Source organism: Chrysemys picta, chromosome 2 (genome assembly GCF_011386835.1).
Source record: "Chrysemys picta bellii isolate R12L10 chromosome 2, ASM1138683v2, whole genome shotgun sequence".
NCBI lineage: Eukaryota > Metazoa > Chordata > Testudines > Emydidae > Chrysemys > Chrysemys picta.
Genome location: NC_088792.1, coordinates 252508010 through 252517722, shown reverse-complemented (window position 1 = coordinate 252517722; position 9713 = coordinate 252508010). Strand labels below are relative to the sequence as shown.

Genomic DNA, 9713 nt, shown 5'->3' with positions numbered 1-9713 from the left:
ACTCGGCTGCGAGAACCCTGGCTCCAGGTTTCGGGTTTGCCTCCGGAACTGCAGCAAACCCTGCAGGATTTGCCCTTTGAGGGACACGGATTGTTCTCGGACAAGACGGACTCTCGTCTGCAGAGCCTCAAGGACTCGAGAACAATCATGCGCTCCCTGGGGATGCATGTTGCGGGTCCCCAGCGCAGACCATTTAGGCCCCAGCCTCAGCGTTTCTACCCCCCTCCACCTCGTCAGAGACAGGACTCTGCCAGAAGGCGGGGGCGAGGTGGTAGGAGAAGGTGGACCGGCCCTCAACCCGGTCAGAACCAGGGGCCACCAAGGCCACCTTCAGGCCCCAGGCAGAACTTTTGAAGGTGCGGTCGAGGACGGCGCCCCAGTCATCCCCCAGGATCCAGCCCCCTCCTTTCGGGATCGCCTCTCCCATTTCCACCGTGCTTGGTCCCTTATAACCTCGGACCGTTGGGTCCTTCGCACGGTGGAGAGGGGATACGCTATCCAGTTTTCTTCATCCCCCCCCCTCCCCGTCCCTCTTCAGGGACCCTTCTCACGAGCAACTTCTTATACAGGAGGTTTCTACGCTCCTATCTATGGGGGCCATAGAGGAGGTTCCATTAGAGTTAAGGGGCAGGGGATTTTATTCCCGTTACTTCCTGATCCCCAAGTCCAAAGGGGGTCTGCGACCCATCTTAGACTTGCGCGGACTCAACAAATTCGTAGTAAAGTTGAAGTTCTGCATGTTCTCTTTGGGGGCCATTATCCCTTCCCTCGATCCTGGGGACTGGTTCGCCGCCCTCGACATGAAAGACGCATACTTTCATATTGCAATTTACCCGCCTCACAGACGCTTCCTGCGATTCGTGGTAAGCAAGGTGCACTATCAATTTGCAGTCCTTCCCTTCGGCCTATCCTCGGCCCCAAGAGTGTTCACGAAATGTATGGCTGTCGTGGCAGCATACCTTCGTCGGCAAGGGATACAGGTGTTCCCGTACCTAGACGACTGGCTGGTACGCGGTCGCACCAAAGAGCAAGTTCGAGCTCACGTCCACATAATAGTGCACACATTCAACGAGTTGGGCATCCTACTCAACAAGGAGAAATCCACTCTAGAACCTACCCAGAGAATAGAATTTATTGGCGCAGTCCTAGACTCCGGACATGCACAAGCTATCCTACCAGACAATTGCTTTCATACCATCACGAGCCTCATTCAAGGGTTCAGGGCCTTCCCAACTACCACGGTGAGGTCGTGCCTTACCCTGCTGGGTCACATGGCTTCTTGCACGTATGTAACCAGGCATGCCAGACTTCGGCTTCGCCCACTCCAGACCTGGGTGTCATCGGTATACCGCCCATATCGGGACAGCCTGAACATGGTGGTCACGGTCCCGAACTCGGTCCTGACCTCCCTCACCTGGTGGCTAGATCACAGTGTGGTTTGCGAGGGGATGCCGTTTCACGCCCCACAACCCTCTCTGCACCTAGTCACAGACGCTTCATCTCTGGGTTGGGGTGCCCATCTCAACGAACACCATACCCAGGGCCTGTGGACTGCACCCCAGCTATCCCTGCACATCAATGTTCGGGAACTGATGGCGGTGCGTTTGGCGTGCCAAGCATTTCTCAACCTCCTACGTGACCGCTGTGTGTTAGTTCTCATCGACAACCCCACGGCCATGTTTTACATCAACAGGCAAGGAGGAGCACGTTCGTCGACTCTATGCCAAGAGGCGATTTGCCTATGGGACTTCTGCATCGCCCACTCAATCCATCTCACGGCATCGTTCCTTCCTGGAGTCCAGAACACTTTAGTGGACCGACTCAGCAGGTCCTTTCAGACGCACGAGTGGTCTATCCGTCCGGACATCATCTATTCCATTTTCCAGAGGTGGGGGTTTCCCCAGGTAGACCTGTTTGCATCTCGAGCCAACAGGAAGTGCCACGTGTTCTGCTCCCTACAAGGGCGAGCTCCGGGCTCTCTCTCGGATGCGTTTCTCCTCCCCTGGAAAGACCACCTGTTTTATGCCTTCCCTCCATTTCCTCTGGTCCACAAGGTGCTGCTCAAATTACGCAGAGACCAGGCACAAGTAATTCTGGTCGCTCCAGCGTGGCCGAGACAACACTGGTACACCACACTGTTAGAGCTCTCGGTTCAGACACCGATCCCGCTCCCATTGTGTCCAGATCTCATCTCTCAGGACCACGGCCGACTGCGTCACCCCGATCTGCAATCACTCCATCTCACGGCGTGGTTGCTCCATGGTTCACCCAGGCAGAGCAACAATGCTCACACTCTGTCCAACAGATTCTGCTGAGCAGTAGGAAGCCTTCAACGCGGACCACATACTTGGCCAAGTGGAAGCGGTTCTCCTGTTGGTGCGAACAACGTGCCACGTCTCCGTTACAGGCACCTATTCCTCTCATATTGGAATATCTCCTCTCCCTAAAACAGCAGGGTTTGGCGATATCTTCAATTAGAGTTCACCTGGCCGCTATATCGGCTTTTCACCCAGGGGAACTCGCATCCTCGGTATTCTCTAACCCGATGGTTGTTAGGTTCCTCAAGGGCTTGGACCGGATGTACCCACAACAGCGTCAACCCGTTCCGACATGGGATCTCAACCTGGTTCTTTCCAAGCTCACAGGTCCTCCATTCGAGCCACTGGCCACCTGTTCACTTCTGTACCTATCCTGGAAGACAGCCTTCCTCGTAGCCATCACCTCAGCAAGGCACGTTTCTGAACTCAGGGCGCTTACATCCGAGCCCCCTTACACAGTTTTCCATAAGGATAAAGTGCAGCTTCGTCCACTTCCTGCCTTTCTTCCTAAGGTGGTTTCTCCATTTCACATGAATCAGGATATATTTCTCCCAGTCTTCCATCCTAAACCACATGCTACTCGCCATGACCAGCGTTTGCATTCTCTGGACGTACGCAGGGCCCTGGCTTTCTATATTGACCGCACAAGGCACTTTAGAAAGACGACGCAACTCTTTGTTGCAGTGGCCGACCGAATGAAAGGCTTACCGGTCTCCTCACAACGCCTATCCTCCTGGATCACGTCTTGCATCCAGACTTGCTATGACCTGGCAGGTGTCTCAACACCGCACCTCACCGCTCACTCCACAAGGGCCCAAGCTTCCTCGACTGCTTTCCTGGCTCAAGTTCCGATCCAGGACATTTGTAGAGCTGCAGTTTGGTCATCAGTCCACACATTTACAGCTCACTATGCACTAGTGCAGCAGTCCAGGGACGATGCTGCATTCGGATCAGCGGTTTTGCACACAGCAATGTCTCACTCCGACCCCTCCACCTAAGTTTGGCTTGGGAGTCACCTAATTGGAATCGATATGAGCAAGCACTCGAAGAAGAAAAGACGGTTACTCACCGTTGTAACTGTTGTTCTTCGAGATGTGTTGCTCATATCCATTCCAAACCCGCCCCCCGTCCCCACTGTCGGAGTAGCCGGCAAGAAGGAACTGAGGGGGCGCCGGGTCGGCTGGGGTATATATCCAGCGCCATGAAGGCGCCACTCTAGGGGGCTCCACAGCCGACCCGCCGGTGTTGCTAGGGTAGAAAATTCTCCGACGATCGTGCACGCGGCGCGCGCACACCTAATTGGAATGGATATGAGCAACACATCTCAAAGAACAACAGTTACAACGGTGAGTAACCGTCTTTGCTTGGGGCAGCACATTTTCAAGGTCAGCATTCTGGCCTTTTTTTTTTTTGCTTCCGGTGGCAAAAGCCTAGAGCCAGCCCTGGCAGCAGCAGCGCGTCGTGCGCGGGGGGGGGGGTGCCCTGGGCCGGGCAGGCTTCGAGCGGGGGACACTCATGCTGGGGGACACCCCACAGGGCACACGGAGCCGCCTGCAGGTGCTGCAGGGCGGCCGCCCCCCAGCGCTGCAGCCAGGGCTGGGCGAAGAGGCCCAAGCCGCCCAGGGACTATGGCAGGGCGGCCGGAAGTAGCAGCAGCAGTGGGGCCATAGAGGGCGGGGCGCTGTCATGCGGGGCCTGTGTCCCACTCTCCAGGGCTACCCTGCCCCGGCTCCTCAGCCCTCTGCGGGGGTGGTCCCCGGCTCTGCCCTCCCGGGTCCCGGCCGGTCCCGGAGGCGGGAGCCCTGGATGGAGGGACCCTGGGCTGAGGCGTGGCCTGGGAGCCCCGCTGCTTACCCCGACCCTGCCAGTGCCGGACTGGCTGGAGGTGAGAGTGGGCAGAGTCATCACTGGTGGGGGGGAGCCCAGGGCTGGGGCGGCGGGGGGGGAGAGAGAGCCCAGGACTGGGGTGGCAGGAGGTGCAGGTGGGAGGGGGGAAGAGAGAGACCAGGGCTGGGGTGGGGGGCAGCCAAAAATTTTTTTGCTTGGGGCAGCAAAAAACCTAGAGCCGGCCCTGTTTGTCCCTGCAGCTCCCATTCCTAAAGAATTAAAGGCGGCACTCGGGGATAGGGGCAGTGTGTGGAGCTTCCCTGATCTCACCTGCTCCTAGTGGCTGCAGGGACATGCCAGTTGCTTGCGGGAGCTGTGTGGCGCCAGAATAGGCAGGGAGCCTGCCTTAGCCCCGCTGTGCTGCCGACCGGACTCGTAACAGCCTGGTTAGCAGTGCTGACCGGAGCCATGAGGGTCCTTTTTCAACCGGGTGTTCCGGTTAAGGTGATTTTATGAGACTGTCCCCAGTGGTTGATCATGCTTGTCTGTGATGGCCAGGTGAAATAAGATGTAGAAGGGAACCATACAAGTTCTTTCCTGAGAAGATTCCACCACAATGTGCTCCCAGAGCAAACAAGCGTTCCTTAAACACTGCAGAATAAAGATAGCAAGCCAAAATCTTGAACAAGGCACAAACTAAAAAAGAGATGGATTTGAGATTTTGGGCCCTCCAGCCTCAAAGAATGAGACCAGGTATATTTTTAAAAGCACAAGTTGGAGAGCTTCAGCCAGCCAAGCACAGTTGTTAGGCATCTGCTCCGTGGACAGTTTTGTTTTCACCATTCATACATCATATGTAGGAGAGGCTGATTTATGTGAAGTTACCACATGTGTTTCCGTACCTGCCTTCACAGAAGGGGGAGAAACAACCTTCTGCCAAATGCAATACATACACTAGCGTGTTTTATTGTAGATGAGTGTGCAATATAAATATTTTTGCCAGAGGAGGAGCATAATTCAGGAAGAAAATGTCAGCATAATCCCACCAATATTAGTTTGACACTTCAGAAAAACCACTGTCTCCTCCCATATGTTTTACAGGTGTGTTTTGCATGTTTTTGACATTCAGCCAATAGTCTAGTAGGTGAACAGCTTATTCTAGTTTGGGTTGTGACTATGACGCAGTTTTGACTCAGTACATAGAGTCGTAAAACTCTTTAGCACCTGTTTTTGCCAGCTCTAGTCATCAGTCTTTACTTCAAAAAAATATTAATGTGAATTTCAAACTATGTTTCATGGTTGGCTGCATTTTCTGGGGTACAGCAAAGCCCATTACCTTGCTGGGGGTTGATCTCTCAAAGATTCAGTCACTATTATAGTCAATGTTCTGTTCATTAGATTGTAACCACATGCCTTGTGTAGCACATAGAAACCAAGTATTTTAGGAATAGCTTTATTAACTGTAAACAATCTTGTTATATTACAATTTATGCATCAGTATGTAAAATTAGCAATAGTAAACTATTTACCATAAAAGACTTAGGAATGAACAATCTATATATTTACATTTTTAAATAGTGTCACTTAAAGGCAAACAATGACCAAGTAGCTAGACAACCGTATGAAATGTTAATAATGGATGGGTTCATTTCACATTCAGCAAAGGGCTATTCAAATCCCGTGCTTCTTCCTTATTAGTACACAAGAGACATGAATTCCAGGAGTAGCTTCAACAAAGCAGAACTCATGAGAAACACGTAGCAATTAATACATTCTTATTGTATGTCCATTTGGTCATATCAGCTATGTATAGGAGAGATGCTAACATAAGTAAATGGCATTTACTGAACACTAAGGGCAATGATCTGACTTGACTCCTATTCCTAACTTAGTTGCTGGTTGTATTCAGGTACATCAGGAATCCCACACAAGAAGTTAGTTCATGTGCTGAAATTCATGGTCAGAAGGAGAAAAGTCATGGGCAGAGTTTAAAGTAGAAGCTCACAAAAACCAAGAAACTGAGTCAAGTCAGCTTTTACCATTTAAAATGAAAATCGCTGTATGTGTGTTTGCTCTGCAAAGCAATCCAACTGCTCTTGTGATGACAGCAGTACAAACTATAACACAGATTTGAAAATAAAGGGTAAAGAACAACTTGAAAAGCACATCTCTGTCTAAAAGCTTTTTACCTAATATTGTTACAAGTGCCATCTAACATTGATGTAATTGTTATTGCAATTGCCATTTGTAAGCCTACTGCTGGTAGTAGCCATCTTGCTGCCAGATAGTGGTTTTCACTGGGCTCCAATATTGCAGTTTTCATACAACTCTGTCTTCCGACATATTTCACAATTGTTATATGTAGTGAGAAATGAGTCTAACTCCAAGAATTTTCCAAGTGCTCTGCTGTGCAAAATAGGTTATAATTTCTAGGTACACGTATTTCTGTATGGTCTGATGTAATACATGACTTCTCGGTCCTGATTCTGAACCCCTTTCCTGGTTTCAGACATTTATAGGGTGATAAGCATGAAATGAATTACAGCTGGCCTAAGTAAGGAAACGCTGTGTGTACGGTTTGGAGAGTCCAGAAATAGTAGAGCCTAACAAGGTGAGCTAAGGATGAAGTTTAGCACTTGGGTTTAAAAGGAGCAAAGTGTTTATGAATTTTTGGTACATATTAATGAGAATAAACAAAGCTTGTTAAAATGCACATTACTGGCCCCAAAATTATAACTGCTCCTGTCTCCCTGACATAATTGCATATTACCAACTAATCCACAATGGTATATATATCAAAAATTCTTATGACATTTTGACTGGTGGATAAAATAAGGTTTCTGTATACAGACAGTTTCAAAAGTAAATTAATGTTATCGTTTCCATTTTGTTCTTCAAACCACACAAAGGCACTAGTTTACATTAAGGACTAATGTCCTGCAAAATTTCAGTCAAATAAAGGAAGCTATTTTAAGGTTAGAGTGGTGCTAAAACCCAGCTGTCGCTAGTAACTTAAAACGGCCACACCAGGTCTATCAGATTTAGTAGGGGAATATGTTTTGCTTCAGTATGTAGACATTGGGGTGGAAAAAGTTTCAGCCTTGAGGAAGTTTTTACAGCTGAGTTTATAAGCCTTGCTTATACCAGAGACTGGCAGACCCTAAAATATGATATAGTGGGCATGGATATCTATTTTTGGTGTGTGCAAAAAATGTCTCAATGAATAAGATTTTCCTTGTCTCCTTTCCTCTTATTTCTGCTAAGAGAAAGAACAAAGGATTTTCATTCAATTACCACCTTTCCCTTTGGTTGAATATTTGTTTATTAGGATGATTATTTTACGCACCAACTTTGCTTTCCTTCTAGTGCTAACATCTTGCGTAGAGACCAGGAATCCCAAAGCTGTCCTTGTAGTCAGGTCAGAAAAGCTAGCTTTTAATTTTTCTATCACCCACCACCCCACAAAACTGACATTAGAAAAGTTCACATTAGGTGACTGCATAGAAAGCGTGACTTTAAAAATGGTAATGCATAATCATGCTTGCCATAATTTGTTCTTAATTAAATCCCTTCCGCAAGGCTTTATTTTTTACCATAGTGAATTTACTAATGAATACCTGAGCAAAATTTGGATCAACTAGGTACTGATATGTCTTAATTGTGCTTGGAAGGGGCTCTGCAGCTACAACTTGTGATGCTGTTTGTACAGAAGAGTGGCTTGGAGCAAGGTGGTAGGATGTTTTTGTGACGAAATCCACGAGCCGGTTGTATTGCTGTTCAGAGAGTCTCTCTCTAACTCCGTCCACCTAAAATCAGATAAATCAGCTTTATTATTGGAATGTAAAGTATCTTCACTTACTGGTCATACCCAGCAAACATACTTCTGCATTAGTTTGTTATCAAGCAAAGGCTTCCTATCATAGATCTGTAATGTTGGTGACGTTTCATCCTTTCTGCAGCTCAGTGTCTCCCACACTTCTGTGATGCGTGAGCTGCTTCCCTCTTCTACAGTTCTGCTGGCAGTTCAATGTCCCCTTTCTCCAGCTTCCCACCAGAACTTCTGCCTCTGTGGCAGCAGTTAGGTTTGCTCCCAACTATTTCCGTTGCCAATTTGACTTTTAATTCATTTTCTGGGCAGTAATGAACAATTTATAATCTTTCCTCCTCTGCTGCCCCACACGGATCAGGTATCTAGCAGCACGGTAGTCTTAGCCACCCAGATCAGTTGTTGTAGTGTACCTACTGTGGGACTCCCATGTCCCCCTCAGGCTGCGGCAGAGCTGTCCAGTAAACACCAGACTAAATCCAAGTGGGGTTCTATATATGAGGCAGCATTCACAGACTTTTCAGAGGGTGAATTATGTCTTGCCTATTCCCAGCCTGCCGACCATCACACAGGCAGGGCATGGGACTCAGGACATGCCCTCTCCAAAGAGCTGTGACTCCAATCAGGAGCTTCTGAGCATTTCAAGGGGGAAGGATGCAGAGGAAGCTATCTGGCCAGCTCAAGGGGTAAAGTCCCACAGCCAGAAGGAAAAACCCATTAAAAGATCCAAATTCATCCCCTACATAAAAATACTGAACTGGGTTCTCAGCTCCCATGCTGGCCAGTAAACAATTCCGTTTTGCAAAAAATTTCAAGGTTTCAAAATTGGTTTTTGTTCCAATGCAGAATGAAAATGAGAACTTTTGAAAAATGAGAGAGACAGACAGTGAATAACGCAGTGGTTATGTATGTACCTGGGGTGTACGGGATGGTTCAAGTCCCTACTTTGCCTGATTCAGAGCATCCCGGGTGAATGCCCTAACCACCTCTCTCGCTGACTCCCCCCACCCAGTTGGAGCATCTCCTCTTCATATAACTCATTTATGTATTGATTTACTCTGTAGCACTGTGGTTTGGGCACTTGCCTGGGATGCAGAAGACCCAGGTTCAAGTCTGCCTGGTTCTGAAGCAGGGACTTGAATCTGGGTCTTCTACATCCTAAGAGAGCGCCCCCAACCACTGGAGTGTCTCCCTCGGTCTCTGGTCATGACAAGAAATTCCATCCTGGACGTAAGAAACCTTTTTGATGAAATTTTCATCAAAACAGATACGTCCCATGATCCCATCTGATTGCATCCCTGCAATGCAGATGCCCATTCTAAACAAATCTTGTGCTCATCTAAATTCATAGACTGTCTCCTGTTTGGAGAAAACTGGGTAAAATAGTAGTAGAGAGCACAGCCATGCCAAAGCAATCCCTTCCTTCTCCACAGAGTGCATTGAGAAGGGACTACAAGCCCAACAACAGGCAAAATGCTCCTTTTGCCCATCTTCACCACAGAAGTAAGATGGCACATATTTCAGGCAAAACCTTAGAACTGCAGATCCGGTAGCAAAATCAGAGGTGGCAGCAATACCTCTACAAACTCACTATGACCACAAAGACTGTGCCTCCAACTTGATTTGAATGCAGGAAGCAAACTATCCCCCTTCTCAGAAGTTCTGGTAGGAAGCTGGAGAGGATGGACCCTGAACTGCAGAGGAGGGGCACAGCCTATACATCACAGAATTGTGGGAGACAC

The 9713-nt window shown here is 48.6% G+C and overlaps 1 protein-coding gene across 12 annotated transcripts in view; it reads right to left on the bottom strand.

The window, feature by feature from the left end:
• Nucleotides 1–5584: 5584 nt before the first annotated feature.
• Nucleotides 5585–9713, bottom strand: part of VPS13B (vacuolar protein sorting 13 homolog B) — a 943390-nt gene continuing 939261 nt past the window's right edge. For all 12 annotated transcript variants that reach the window (XR_010598024.1, XM_065582180.1, XM_065582178.1 and 9 more), the window contains one exon: nucleotides 5585–7951. Coding sequence is in view for 11 of the 12 variants with exons in the window: in XM_065582180.1 (XP_065438252.1) it covers nucleotides 7703–7951 (249 nt within the window). In the remaining variant the exon portion in view is untranslated. The remainder of the gene's footprint in view (nucleotides 7952–9713) is intronic.